At 36.5% G+C, this 14,799-nt stretch overlaps 1 protein-coding gene across 2 annotated transcripts in view; it reads right to left on the minus strand.

Moving 5' to 3' along the window:
• Positions 1-388: 388 nt before the first annotated feature.
• Positions 389-14,799, minus strand: part of trim24 (tripartite motif containing 24) — a 30,693-nt gene continuing 16,282 nt past the window's right edge. Inside the window, exons 7-18 of one of the 2 annotated variants that reach the window (XM_048156429.1) lie at positions 14,272-14,418; positions 13,942-14,056; positions 13,421-13,821; positions 9,229-9,360; positions 8,533-8,683; positions 8,345-8,399; positions 6,992-7,127; positions 6,413-6,636; positions 4,519-4,651; positions 4,341-4,415; positions 3,569-3,715; positions 389-921 (exon numbers count right to left, since the gene is read on the minus strand). In XM_048156429.1, the coding sequence (XP_048012386.1) occupies positions 589-921; positions 3,569-3,715; positions 4,341-4,415; positions 4,519-4,651; positions 6,413-6,636; positions 6,992-7,127; positions 8,345-8,399; positions 8,533-8,683; positions 9,229-9,360; positions 13,421-13,821; positions 13,942-14,056; positions 14,272-14,418 (2,049 nt within the window). In that variant the 3' untranslated portion in view covers positions 389-588. The remainder of the gene's footprint in view (positions 922-3,568; positions 3,716-4,340; positions 4,416-4,518; positions 4,652-6,412; positions 6,637-6,991; positions 7,128-8,344; positions 8,400-8,532; positions 8,684-9,228; positions 9,361-13,420; positions 13,822-13,941; positions 14,057-14,271; positions 14,419-14,799) is intronic. The other variant, XM_048156430.1, reaches the window with a different exon arrangement.

The raw sequence follows: 14,799 nt of genomic DNA on the forward strand, positions 1-14,799 counted from the left end.
TTAAAAAGAAGTATTTTCTTCCCCTTGATGAAATTAAATAGCATTTTTGTGTATACAAGTAAAACTCTTGAATGACAGAAAAATAACTAAATTAAGAAACCAAATGGTAACACTTTATCTTAAGGTACATGTACTTACCATAGTAATAACAGTAAATTATGCATAATTACAAGTAACTAACCTTATCCTTAACCCTATATAAGTTCATGTAGTTAATATTACTCAATACTTAATTTGTGCAATTACACTGCAATGTCACCTTAAAATAAAGTGTAACCAATTAAATAAACAATAGCTAAATAAAAATGACATTTTAATTGAGAGAATAATTGAATGTAATTTATCAACTTTCATTATTGCACATCAACAAAATGAAAATTCCATACGCCATTGTTCAGACATTTATTGTGCCTATATTACACACTGCATTATGTTACATTTTTTAGTGGTTGAATTGCTTTTTTTTCTTCAAATGCTTAAAACAAGTAAAATATACAGTATAATTATTGCAATTGAACCAGAGATTTCACGCTATAGAAAAGTGCATGTCACCATCCAGTCTTAAGAGGAATAACAAGGAAGATTCTTTCAGGAAGTTGGATCTTTAGTCGCTTTACTGTCCGTTTCAGCATTTACAGGACTGGATACTGCAGGTGAGCTCAAGTTCTCTGGCTTCTCCTCAATGTCTTTAGTGCGTGGTTCCCCCTGAGGGAGATCTTCACCAGAGGGTCTCGCAGTCTCCTCTGCTGGGGATGGGTCTTGTGGAGGCGTCTTTGATAAGGGACTTGCTTCGTCGGGACACAAAGCAGCAATGCCCTCCTCCTTCACGCCAGGAAATGTCCGGTCTGGATACAAGAGCTTCAACAGTTCCTCAAAGTAACTCTCTAGATTAGCACCCACACTGGCCATCTCAGTATCTTCCTACAAACAGCATGAATACACAACGTTAGATGTCACGTGTGTGTGTGTGTGTGTTTTTCAATTAGAGGCACTTTTGATTATTTGAAATCTTTGAAATCTTACAAACGTAAACTATGTTAAAACATTTATTTGATCGCTTATTTGATCATAGCCTTCATCAAACTTCAAGCGGATTTTGGGTAACAACACCTCAACTCTCACAACACTCAACACTTATGTAGCAGTCAATTGACCCTTCGTCGGCAGTTTGATTGACAGCCTATCTAACCAATCATAACGCCGAATCCGCAGTTATGTCCGACAAAGCAGTCAGGGGAGTTAAGGCCCCAATATACTTCAAACAAAGTTCTTTTTCGTTCTTCGTTTAGGGGTAAAACGAAGTTCGAAATACGTGACCAGCAATATACTGTAAACGAACATCTGACGCCGTCACACTGCTGAGAGCGACGGTTAGATGAATATGTAAATATATGCTGTACACTTTCTTTTCAGTAACAATAAACAACAAAAATGAGAAAACAGCAATTTTTCAGCAACAAAACAGATTTTTAATAGAAAACATAAGAAAAACTCATGACATAAGAAAAAAATCATAACAACATGGGTATGTTAGCACGAGCTCTGCAAATTAGCACTCCAGTCACGTTTATTTATATAGCACTTTATTCAATAGATTGCTTAAAATCAAGCAGCTTTACAGTATCAAACACGAAAAACAGTGTCAGTGCCTCATTTTAACAATTGTTTTCACCCGCGGAGATCTTACCTCGACGAACTCAAACACACGAAATGAATCAGAGACGCGTTCGACACGAGTGAAGGCGGAGCCTCGGCGCACACCTCCTATTACGTTATCGTCACGGACCAATGGTAGTATGAAGGTGCTTTGCAGCTGGAGCGAACTTTTCCTGAAAGTTCGCTTTGGCAAGCCGTTTCGAACTTCCAAAAAGAACACAAATCGAACTTCGTTTTGGCCTGATTTTGTTCAAAATGACGTCACATCAGTTCATTCTTCGATTTCGTTTGAAGTATATCGGAGCCTTTAGTAGATTAACGTTGTGGACTTGAAAAATGGTGTGTATTTATGCCTTTTTTTAAAAAAACAAAATTTCTTCTGATGTTCATTCATGTTTATTTGATGCTATAAATGAACTAGTCGGAAGAGGTGATCTGTGCATGAGCTGCTTGAACTGAGGCACTACAGCGATCTGTCACGACACATTAAAGAGCCACAAAAAGGTATTTGTTTAAATTTCTTTAAAAATTACAAAATTTGAGACTTTGTTTCATATCAAAAGTAACTGCTCTGTCTTATCTGTCGATGTGTTGTCAGTGTCCTCTTTGCTCCGCGATGTATTTTTTACTGCGTGAGAACATGATGTGTGGCGTGAGAGCGGCATGGCTTGTCGAACATATCAACAGTAAATAAAGGGGGCGGGTCTTCGCGCACAGTCAATTAACCTTTGGAACTTACTGAACTGAAAATAAACTTTAAATAAAAAATCAAATTTTCAATCATACTTTGTCATTCTTAAATAGTGTTTCTTAAAAGGTGCCATCGAATTGAAAATTGAATTTACCTCAGCATAGTTGAATAACAAGAGTTCAGTACATGGAAAAGACATACAGTGAGTCTCAAACACCATTGTTTCCTCCTTCTTATATAAATCTAATTTGTTTAAAAGACCTCCGAAGAACAGGCGAATCTCAACATAACACCGACTGTTACGTAACAGTCAGGGTGTACGCCCCCAATATTTGCATATGCCAGCCCATGATCGAGTCATTACACAAGGGCAGCCAGTATTAAAGTCTGGATGTGCACAGCTGAATCATCAGACTAGGTAAGCAAGCAAGGACAACAGTGAAAAATGGCAGATGGAGGGATAATAACTGACATGATCCATGATATCATGATATTTTTAGTGATATTTGTAAATTGTCTTTCTAAATGTTTCGTTAGCATGTTGCTAATGTACTGTTAAATGTGGTTAAAGTTACCATCGTTTCTTACTGTATTCACGGAGACAAGCGAGCCGTCGCTATTTTCATTTTTAAACACTTGCAGTCTGTATAATTCATAAACACAACTTCATTCTTTATAAATCTCTCCAACAGTGTAGCATTAGCCGTTAGCCACGGAGCTCTATCAAACTCATTCAGAATCAAATGTAAACATCCAAATAAATACTATACTTGCGCAATTAGACATGCTGCATGATGAACACTTTGTAAAGATCCATTTTGAGGTTTATATTAGCTGTGTGAACTTTGTTTATGCAGTGATAGAGTCAAGAGCTCGGGAGGGGGCGGAGAGCGCGCGATTTAAAGGGGCCGCAGCATGAATCGGCGCATTTCTATTTATGCCTCAAAATAGGCAGTTAAAAAAATCTATGGGGTATTTTCAGCTGCAACTTCACAGACACATTCAGGGGACACCTTAGACTTATATTACATCTTGTAAAAAAATGTTCGATGGCACCTTTAAAAATATTGACTTGTCAATATCGTGTATCATGTATCGTGTATCGTCTCGTCTCGTGAGCCAAGTGTATTGTCACACACCCCAGTTTTCACCAAGCACAAATCAAGTTTCTAGGGGACATATCTTGAAGATAATATATTATCATCTTGCAAGTCATCATACCTTGTGGAAAGTTGCACAGTTTTTGAAAATCAACCTGACGTCCGCAACAAAGTCCTCTGTGCTCTTATAGCTGCCGTTCTCCAGTTTGCTTCTGATCACAGACAGGTCCATCGGCGTCTTTATTATTTCACTGTATTCTGGCATCGACTGCAAATTTTAACCAGAGTGAACCAGAGTCAGAACAGAAAACATTCCTAATCATTAAAATGGAAAAACTAAAGCTTCGATTCAAACCCTGTCCATGCCATTTCACCCCAAAATCTGAAGAAAAACCTAAGAAATTATATTCCACTTGATTGAAATTCATTTTTTATTTTGGTATTGTGATTATTTGTCATTTATTATGACAATTTTAAAAAATATGATTCTCAATAGCTGTCTAAACATATTTATTTACATATTTAATAATTATTTTTTAATGAAATCAGCATAAAATGAAGGCAAAAAATACTAGTACAATGTATAAAAACATGTAATACATATTGTACAGCAATAAGAATTAAGATTTTTTGTATTACAGAAGGCAACTGAGATTTCTGACAGTAAAATGTGCCTAATTATTATGAAAATTGTCACTAAGCAAAAAACACTAGTGGTATAAAATATGCTTCTTTTTTTTGTGCAAAATATTTCCTCTTGAATTTAGGGTGAAATATGACCAGGCCTGTATTTAAACCATTTTTATTTTATTTATTTATTTATTTGCAGTTTCCTTAATGTAAATCAATCTACTTCATATTTCTAGAATGCTATGTGAGATGGATGATCTTACCGATGGCGTAACAGGGTCCTGAAAATCTGTGCTGAGCTCATTGCAGTAAAGACGAAGCAGCAGTCGCTCACATTTCTACATGAACACAAATAAATGCAGCCATTATAAAAGTAAAACGTAAAACAATTTTACAACCTTTAAAAAAATGAAGCAGAACTAAATTGAAAGTAGTTCATACTCTTCTATCCACAGGAGTGAAAGCCTCAGAATCCGGATCCTGCTTCACACTGTTTGTTTCTCCGCTACTATTGATGTTATACTCCATTTCAGGTGAGGTAAGGTCACGGCAGAATGTACAATACCACTCACCACTAAAGATACACACAAACACAACATGCATATTTAAATCATGGCAACACTCTGAATAGTTTTAGCATTTTAAAACGACAAAACAGTGTTAATGTATTTGGCCTTGGCGGACTAGATCTGCTACGATACTGCAGATACACAGACACACTGCTGTGAGCATGTAAGATATATACTGCATAAATTGGCATACATAAATCCCATGACAGATATCACGACAGGTGGAGCTGGGGGAGGTGGAGGGTTTCAGAAGAATTTTGATAGCGCACTGCAGCAGCTTATTGGTTGCAGAATCAGCAGAGCAGGGCTTGACAATAAGGACTGCCCGACTGCCCGGGGCCAGTGTGAACGACGCTCGGGACAGTAGACAACACGGTCACTTGCCCGATTGGGCCAGTGATGTAGGGTGTGCGATATATATCGTCTATGATATAGTAATTTTTGATTTAACGATCTGAAATTATTGAGTATGTCCCTCACTTTACAAAAAACAAACAAAAACACACTCATTGAGTGCACGCACACAGTACGTGAAGTAGTCTAGCAGGTTAGACTAGTGCGCATGCATATTTAGAGTGTACGCTTTCACTGCGTGATTTAGTCTACTATAATGCCTTTAGAAGGCCCCAGAATTCAGGATAAGGGGCAAAATGTATATATTTTATATTTATGTAATTTAATAAAGTTAACCAATATTACACAAAGAGCGCCGTTTTTCTACAATATCAGCCTGATATTGCGCCGTTTTTCTACATATCAGCATGATTACAAATGTGATCTTGATTTTATACAGCGTACAGTTTAATGAACAAGAACTTAATATCAAGTGACTTACATTTTAGACACCAAATCGCTTGTTTCACTCTATTTCGCCTACTAAAATAGTTCCAAACAAAGTCCACAGTATTGTTTTGCGTCTCTTGAGCAACACTTCCTGAATGAATCAGCCGTTTGAATGAATCGGTTGAATCTCAATGACTCAGTCATTAATAGTGATTCGCTGCCACCTACTGGCAGGTTTAATTTCACTGTTAAAGTGTCTTAATTCTTTAAATAATTTCAAATAACAGTATTTAACGTTTTATATTTTCAAAATTTCAAAACATTATTTATGCATCTGTAACTGCTCTTGACAGATTAACTTTAATAAATAATGTTTAATCTATAGTTAAATAGTTATACATTAGATTACAATTTCTGAAACTTGAACTTGAAAACTGAACTTGAAAAGCACTGTTTATTACATGTATATGTTTGCTCTGTTGTATTTATTTGTGCTATTACTAGTAATTTGATTATTTGTTACTATTTTATTACTTACTGTTTATTTGTCTAACAATATTTAAAATTTAAGCAAATTAATCTAGTAACTTTTGTTATAAGGGTGTCATAACCCTATTTATTAAGGTTACATGCATCAAAAACAACGAAAACAATAACTAGGCTTATTTTATAGGCCCATTTTCTTGGGGCAAGTGAAAATTTTGGCAGGGCAAGTAAAAATTTGAACCACTGGCCCGACCGGGTCAGTAGAAAAAACCCTTAGCATTGAGCCCTGAGAGGCCAATCAGCTTATGCCATGTAGTAAATTATGTAATTGTTAGCAGATTGCATGTAAAGGGCCTATCAGCCTGCACCATCTACAGATTCATGATATACTAGAAAAATGGCTACAGTAGAATTTTGCAATGGGGTGATCATGATCAAAATCTTTGACGGAAATTTTACTTTAACATTGTTTTAGGTGCTTTTGATACATCGGTTACCTTGGAGATGCAGTAAGAATAGGGATATGGCAGCTAAGATGGAAGACTTTGGGACATTTGTCACAGCAGAGCAGTTCTCCTCCATTCTGGCACACAGCACACCAGTCCTCATTGGGGTCTTCATCTGCTTCTGGTGTCTTCTCTGATTGCTGCTCACCCTGCTGTGGCGTTTGAGACTGAACCCCCGTGCTGTCTGGAAGACTGGCTTTAGCACTCGTGTTTACCTACAGTAGCACACAAAATAAAAATATATTATATATATATGGTAAACCTTTAGTTTAGGGTCTCAACTAATTGCTTATTAGCTTGAATATTACCAGGATATTGGCTGTTTATTAGTACTTATAAAGCAGATATTAATGCCTTATTCTGCATGACCATATTCTACATCCCTTAATCATAACCAAAACTTAACAACTAACTTACTAACTATTAATAAGCAGTAATTATGAGTTTATTGAGGCAGTGTAATTAATAGTTAAATAGTGAGAATTGGACCCCTTAAGTGTGACCATATATTTAGTCTGACTTTCAGATCTATCCCTTCTCTGATCTGGTGCAGAATGAGTAAAAGCTTACAAAATGAACTTCATCATCATCCTCAGGTTCATCTTTGATGACGATGACCGGCCCTGGAGACGACCTGCGCCTTCTTTTGGTGGAGGGGTTTGATGGGCCACTTTGGGGGGCTTCTGCACGCTTCCAGGAGACAGAACTTAAAAAACAGAAAAACAACAAAATGACTTTTCAAAGTGCATGCCATGAAGGAAATAGCAAGGTAGTAAAGGTATTTAAAAAATTGACCCTTTTTACAAACTGTGATATAATGTATTTCTGTTATTACTAACAGAAATGTAGCAGAGTTTTTTTTTTTTTTTAAACACAGATTAATCAATATGCAAATATTACAAAGATATCCATATTGACTGCATTTTGAATCAGAGCAAGCCGATGGGAAATTTTCACATTTTAATCTTAAAAGGAACACGCCACTTTTTTTGAAAATAGGCTCATTTTCCAACTCCCCTAGAGTTAAACAGTTGAGTTTTATCGTTTTCGAATCCATTCAGCCGATCTCCGGGTCTGGCGGTACCACTTTTAGCATAGCTTAGCATAGTTCATTGAATCTGATTAGACCGTTAGCATCTCGCTAAAAAATGACCAAAGAGTTTCGATATATTGTTCCTATATAAAACTTGACTCTTCTGTAGTTACATCGTGTACTAAGACCGACGAAAAATGAAAAGTTGCGATTTTCTAGGCCGATATGGCTAGGAACTATACTCTCATTCTGGCGTAATAATCAAGGAACTTTGTTGCCGTACCATGGGTGCAGCAGGCGCAATGATATTACGCAGCGGCTGTGACCCCCTGCTTGCACAGGGAGCGTGCCTTGCAACCATGGAGACATTTGTGAGAGACGCTGCGTAATATCATGGTACGGCAGCAAAGTTCCTTGATTATTACGCCGGAATGAGAGTATAGTTCCTAGCCATATCGGCCTAGAAAATCACAACTTTTCATTTTTCGTCGGTCTTAGTACACGATGTAACTACAGAAGAGTCAAGTTTTAAATAGGAACAATATATCGAAACTCTTTGGTCATTTTTGAGTGAGATGCTAACGGTCTAATCAGATTCAATGAACTATGCTAAGCTATGCTAAAAGTGGTACTGCCAGACCCGGAGATCGGCTGAATGGATTCGAAAACGGTAAGACTTAACTGTTTAACTCTAGGGGAGTTGGAAAATGAGCCTATTTTATTTTTATTTTTTTAAAGTGGAGTGTTCCTTTAAATCTTTCAAGTACAACAAAACCAAGCAAAGTTTGAATAGATTTTATATGTTAAGCATTTTAGAATAAATTAATTGCAGAAGAGAACAAGAACATAATGACCTTCAATTAACAGAAAAATATTAATAGAATATTTACCTGGTCTTTGGTTCTGATGAGGTGATGGACATTTGAGAAAACTGTCTTCCTTGTGCTAAAAGTCCAATAAAATCAAGGCAATACTCAGTTAGTACTGGAACACAAAGCAACTGATAACACAGAACAAAGAGTATAGTGAACTAGACAGTAAGCCTTTATATATTAACAAGACAAGATGAGGTGGTTACCAATTCCAGACATATGCTTTTGCCAATTAAGCATACCAGTTCGATCTGTTGGTGTGGAGAGGTGACTGGGTGGATAACTGGGCCTTTGAGCTGACAGAAGCGTGCTGGGTTCACATCTCCTGTTCAGGTATGATGTTGCCTGCATGTTTTGCTTAAAAAGCACAAACAGAATTTTGCATATTATATATATAATTGGTTGGAGCCAATTTTACTGTATATATGTGGTTGACAAATAATAAACATGTTTGTATTTTTTTTTTTTTTTTTTTTTTAGGTAATTTACATCTATTTTTCATAAATATGACAAAGATCGCAGCTGTCATTATCAGGACATTTTGGCTGATGAATAAGCTTTTTACAAATAATTTCAATAATGAATTAATTGTGTTTTGTCTGTTTGGCGGTCTGGTGGAAGCTAGATATTTTACTTCACAACTTGTTATATATGGATTTTTTTTTTTTTACACAAACACATCACTTTGCTTCAGAAGGACTTTTATTAACCCCCAGAGCCGTGTGGAATATGCTTATGGTGGATGGATGCGGATGGAGACACTTTCTTCAGCTCATACTTGTTGATCCTCACTCACTGCCTTTGGCTAATTTTCATTTAAAAGTGAACTAATCCTTTAAAGCTTGTGAATTAAATATTACACATGCATGGAATACAATGAAAAAAAAGTCTGCCACACTCACCTGATGGAGCGTGTGTGGAGAGGGAAGTGAAGCTCCACTGGAAAGAGCAGCACTGTGTGGATAGCGGCTTCTTGGCAGCACCTCCATTGGTTTAGGATGGAAGCTGGGATTGTTGATGAGACCCCTCAGAGTCTTAAAGACAGAAAAACCACAAGGTCAGAGTTAGACAACTGTTTTTCCATTTATAAATGAACATTATATTAACATATACAGGGGCATCTCAATAATTTAGAATGTTGTGGAAAAGTTCATTTATTTCAGTAATTCAACTCAAATTGTGGATCTAATGAATTAAATCAATTCAATGCACACAAACTGAAGTACTTTAAGTCTTTGGTTTTTAATTGTGATGATTTTGGCTCACATTTAACAAAAACCCACCAATTCACTATCTCAAATTAGAATACTTGATAAGATCAATAATAAAAAAGGATATTTTAAACCGAAATGTCAGGCTTCTGAAAAGTGCACTCAATACTTGGTTGGGCCTCCTTTTGCATGAATTACTGCATCAATGCGGCGTGGCATGGAGGCGATCAGCCTGTGGCACTGCTCAGGTGTAATGGAAGCCCAGGTTGCTTTGATAGCGGCCTTCAGGTCATCTGCATTGTTGGGTCTGGTGTCTCTCATCTTCCTCTTGACAATACCTCATAGATTCTCTATGGGGTTCAGGTCAGGCGAGTTTTCCGGCCAATCAAGCACAGTAACACCATGGTCATTGAACCAGATTTTGGTACCTTTGGCAGTGTGGGCAGGTGCCAAATCCTGCTGGAAAATGAAATCAGCATCTCCATAAAGCTTGTCAGCAGAAGGAAGCACGAAGTGCTCTTAAATTTGCTAGAAGATGGCTGCGTTGACTGTGGACTTCAGAAAACACAGTGGACCAACACCAGCAGATGACATGGCAGCCCAAATCATCACTGACTGTGGAAACTTCACACTGGACTTCAAGCAACATGGTTTCTGTGCCTCTCCACTCTTCCTCCAGACTCTGGGACCATGATTTCCAAATGAAATAAAAAATTTACTTTCATCTGAAAAGAGGACTTTGGACCACTGAGCAACAGTCCAGTTCTTTTTCTCCTTAGCCCAGGTAAGACGCTTCTGACATTGTCTTTGGATCTGAAGTGGCTTGGTACGTGGAATGTGACAGTTGTAGCCCATTTCTTGAAGACGTCTGTGTGTGGTGGCTCTTGATGCACTGACTCCAACTTCAGTCCACTCCTTTTGAAGCTCTCCTAAGTTCTTAAATCGGCTTCACCTGACAATCTTCTCAAGCCTGTGGTCATTCCTTTCACTTGTACACCTTTTCCTACCACACTTTTTCTTCCAGTCAACTTTCCATGAATATGCTTTGGCACAGCATGCTGCGAACAGCTAGCTCTTTCAGCAGTGACCCTATGTGGCTTACCCTCATTGTAGAGGGTCTTGATGATCGTCTTCTGGACAACTGTCAAGTCAGCAGACTTCCCCATGACTGCTGTTGGGATTACTGACCTAAACCCACTATTTATACCCTGAGAATGGTCATTTAATAGAACTTGAAATTAAATATTCTAATAATTCGAGATACTGATTTTTTGATTTTGATGAGCATCAAGCTGTAACCATCAAAATGAAAACAAAGTCTGGAAAAATGTTACTTTATGTCTAATAAATCTAGAATATATTTAAGTTTTACTTTTTGAATTAAATTACAGAAAAAAAAAATAGCTTTTTCATGATATTCTAATTTATTGAGATGCACTTGTACAATTACTGTTCAAATGTTCAGAATAATATTTTTTTTAATGTTTTGAAAGAAGTCTCTTATTCTCACCAAGGCTGCATTCATTTGATCAGTAAAAACAGTACTATTGTGATATATTACTACAATTTAAAATAACTATTTTCTATTTTAATATATTTTAAAATGCATTTCATTTCTGTGTTGGCAACGCTGAATTTTCAGCACCATTACTCCAGTCATTAGTGTCACATGATCCTTCAGAAATCATTCTAATGCTGATTTATGCTCAATTATTATTAATGTTGAAAACGCTATTTTTATGGAAACCATAATAGTATTAGTAAAGCTTGTGTCAGCATGTGAGGCTATCTTCATGGCAAAAATGTTACAAAGTTACAAAAATACAAGAGTTTTATAAATACAATAAAAATAAGATTATACAATATATGATAAGAATTCTAAAACATTTTCTGGTTGGAAACCATAATACTTTTCTTTTTTTCAATAATCTTTGATGAATAGAAAGTTCAATGAACATCATTTATTTGAAATAGAAATAATATGTAACATTACACATCAGTCATTTTTGATCAATTTAATGCATCTTTGCTGAATAAAAGTATTACTTTTTTAAAATCTTACTACCAAACTTTTGAATGGTAGTGAAGAAAATAAGAAATTGTTTCTTTAGCGCCAAATCAGCATAATTAATTAACCAACTCGTAATTGCGAGTTTATATCTTGCAATTCTGACTTTTTTCCTCATAAATGTGAGTTTATATCTCGCAATACTATTTTCTCGCAATTACAAATATAATTCTTGCAATTATGACTTTCGTGCAATTGACCCTTCGCCGGGAGTTTGATTGACAAGCGATCTAACCAATCAGAACGCCAAATCCGCCATTTTGTCTGACAAAGCAGTAGGGAGTTAGAAGATTAACCTCGGTGGACTTAAACTTGAAAAATGGTGTGTACTGACATCTTTCCACGTTTGAAACAACATTCCTTCTCATGTTCATTCATGTTTATTTGATGCTATAAATGAACTAGTAGGAAGAGATGATCGGTTTACGAGCCTCTTGAGTGGAGGCACTACAGCAACCTGTCACGACCATGGTCACGACACATTAAAGAGCCACAAAACGGTTTTTATTGTTTGAATTTCTTAAAAAAAAATTACACAATTTGAAAGCTGGGACTTTGCTTAATATAATAAATAACCTGTTCTGTCTTGACTGTCGACGTGTTGTCAGTGTCCTCTTTGCTCCGCAATGTATTTTTCACTGCGTATTGCATGACAGCACCACGGCTTGTTGGACAAAGTAACAGTAACTAAGGGGGGCGGGTCTTTGTGAAGGGTCAATTGCAAATTTATGTCTCAGAATTCTGCCTTTTTTCTCATAAATGCGAATTTAAATATCACAATTCTGCCTTTTTTCTCGTAATTACGAGTTTATAATTTCTTGTAAATGCAAGTTTACATCTCGCAATTTAGCTTTTTTCTTATAATTGCAAGTTTATATCACAATTCTGTCTATTTTCTCACTATTGCAAATTTATATCTCGCAATTTAGCTTTTTTTAAATCATAATTGCGAATTTATATCTCACAATTTAGCTTTTTTATCGTAATTGCGAATTTATATCTTGCAATTTTGGTTTTTTAGCGTAATTGTGAATTTGTATCTCGCAATTTTCTTTTTTTTCTCATAATTGCTTATTTATATTTGCAATTCTGATTTTTTGGTGCAGTTGCAAATTTATATCTCGCAATTTTTTCTTGTAATTGCGAGTTTATGTATCACAATTCTGTCCATATAAGTCGCAATTACGAGCTTTTAATCACACAATTGCTCGAAAAAAGTCTGAATTGTGAGATAAAAAGTCAATTACCTTTTTTATTTTTTATTCAGTGGTGAAAACAAGCTTCCATAAGGTTGAAATTAATAAGTTATTAAAATATAAAAATTATAAATCTATTAAATAGATTACATTTGATTGCAAATTTAGATTTGAACTTAATAGAAACAACTTTTAGATTTCAAATATAAAAACATAGAACAATAGAAACAAATTTTAGATTTATAATATTAATTTTTCAGTGTATAAATTGGGTGTTTATAAAAGATTTTAGGATGGGGATCCCTCACACAGTAAGCAGACTTAAGAAGGCTGAATAAATAACAGTAGCAGTAAAATCATGACAGGTAGGAAACTTTCTGAAGGATCATGTGACACTGAAGACTGCTGTAATGATGCTGAAAATTCACAGGAATAAATTACATTTAAAATATATTAAAACACAAAGCTGCAATATTATTTCACAACATAATTGTTTTTACTGTTTGGTGGGCATAAGAGACTTGTTTCAAAAATATTGAATTATTCCAAACTTTTGACCAGTAATCCATGTGTCCTATGATTTACAGTAAACTTCTTGTAATATTAAGTCACATGTCACCTGTGGAGGCAGGCTAGAGGGCTGAAGAATAGGTGGAGGGGTTCGTGCGCCATATCTGCGCCCGTGCTGAGGCATGCTGGGTAACGTCTGAGATGGCGATCCACCCTGTAGGGGTCTATGTGGTGGCGGCCCTGGTAAGCGCATACCGTGGTACCATGACCACTGATTGGGCTGTTGGTGGCGGTTGGCGTGCTGGGAGAGTTTTTCCACTTGCATCTGCAGCTGGGCCAGTGTGCTCTGCCGCTGCTGCTGCTGCTGCTGCTGTTGCTGCTGCTGGGACTGTAAGCTTTGGAACCCTGCCTGAAGACCATCTGGTCTGGGGCCTGGGTTCATTTGCTGGAAAGGGAATGGCTGTGGACCGCTGGGATGACGGACCGGAGTTTTCTCTACGACTAAAGAACCTGGGAAAAAATACATGAGCATATCCATTTGAGAAGCTGAAAATTTGCAAGAATTTCACTCTTTCACACACGCAAGCCGCTGCCATGAATGGCTGTGAGCTGATTTTGTAAGCGTCTTACCAAGATCCACATTTGAGGCCCAAAAAGCAGATCGACATTGGAACCGAACCAAGCTCTGGGGAACGTATGAGATGTTGCACTTTGCTCGCATGAGGTACTGGATTTGACATGTTATCTAAGAGGGGAAACGGAATGTGAGAGACCATCAGCCAAACAGAAGGATGACCAGGTCTGTTACGATTATTACAAACATAATTTGAGCTAATCATGATTATTTGAGATAATCACTTGCCATTAAATATAATAGTAAAAAAAAAACAGATTTTTTTTTTTTTTTTTTTTACACGTTTCACATCTATATAGCCGTCTTGACAATAGAAAGACACTTACCAAACGTTTACAGTACAGGAGGGCAGTTCCACTGTTACTGGCTGTGGCCCACTTTGTAAAGTTGATCACATGTTCAAGATGTGTGGAGAGTGACATCACATCCTGTTGCTGCTTTTTCAGGAGGGTTTCATGGTCCTTTGTAATTGCCTAAATGAACATGCTTATGTAACATCACACTAGCTATGTTATATTGAAAGTAGCAAATTTAACTTTGCATATCGCATAAAACATATGCGAATGTGTTTCCATCCCATGTGTTTAAAAGAACAAAATCGTCACTTCCTGGGAAATTAGAACAAAATATCTGTAATAAAAATGGAAGTTGCTGCAATCTGGAAAGAAACTTCTCTCTTTTTTCTTTATTTCCTCCATCATAAATGACATAAAGACAAAACGCAATAAACACTTTCATGTTATCTTGCATTCGGATGTCTGATGTTTGTATATGAATCATGAATCAGTTCAGGAAGGTCATTATACCAAATAATTTTGATGACAGACTTTATCCAATCACATCCTCTATTGAGG

The sequence above is a fragment of the Megalobrama amblycephala genome, linkage group LG14 (assembly GCF_018812025.1).
Source record: "Megalobrama amblycephala isolate DHTTF-2021 linkage group LG14, ASM1881202v1, whole genome shotgun sequence".
Classification (NCBI taxonomy): domain Eukaryota; kingdom Metazoa; phylum Chordata; class Actinopteri; order Cypriniformes; family Xenocyprididae; genus Megalobrama; species Megalobrama amblycephala.